The sequence below is a fragment of the Notothenia rossii genome (genome assembly GCF_949606895.1).
Source record: "Notothenia rossii genome assembly, chromosome: 11".
Lineage (NCBI taxonomy): Eukaryota > Metazoa > Chordata > Actinopteri > Perciformes > Nototheniidae > Notothenia > Notothenia rossii.
Window position 1 is genome coordinate 53,940,561 of NC_136910.1, and position 412 is coordinate 53,940,972.

The window sequence follows — 412 nt, forward strand, 5'->3', positions numbered from 1 at the left end:
TGTGAATAGCTTGGTTGCCACGATATTCACCCCTTGCTATCTCTGACAATACACGTGTCACATACATGAAACTTGCTTTTCAGAAACTTGCTCCATGTATTGGTACTCCGACAACTATACCCTCCAAAGTGCTTGAAGGTGGGATTAATAGAAGCATCTTTTTTGGGGGGGTGCTTTTTACGGCAGGCCAGGGGGTGCATTTCACGACGGGGGTGCATAATTTGACACAACATCTGCAATCTGTGCATTAGTTTCACTTCCTTATCTTTGGTCAACTATTCACAAGCAAGTTTACATTATGATGGGTTCAAATAAGTTCAGCGGCAGAAAGATGCCCATCTGCAGGTACAAATATAATAAGAGCAGTAATCTGAATTTGTCTTCAACCACAAAATCTCAGAAAATAAGCATA

At 41.3% G+C, this 412-nt stretch overlaps 1 protein-coding gene across 1 annotated transcript in view; it reads right to left on the reverse strand.

Annotated features, from left to right (window-relative positions):
* Positions 1 to 200, reverse strand: part of c6.2 (complement component 6, duplicate 2) — a gene marked incomplete at its 5' end in the record, with an annotated part of 12,187 nt that extends 11,987 nt beyond the window's left edge. Inside the window, one exon of the mRNA XM_079659970.1 lies at positions 121 to 200. Within this exon, the coding sequence (XP_079516096.1) occupies positions 121 to 200 (80 nt within the window). The remainder of the gene's footprint in view (positions 1 to 120) is intronic.
* Positions 201 to 412: the final 212 nt, after the last annotated feature.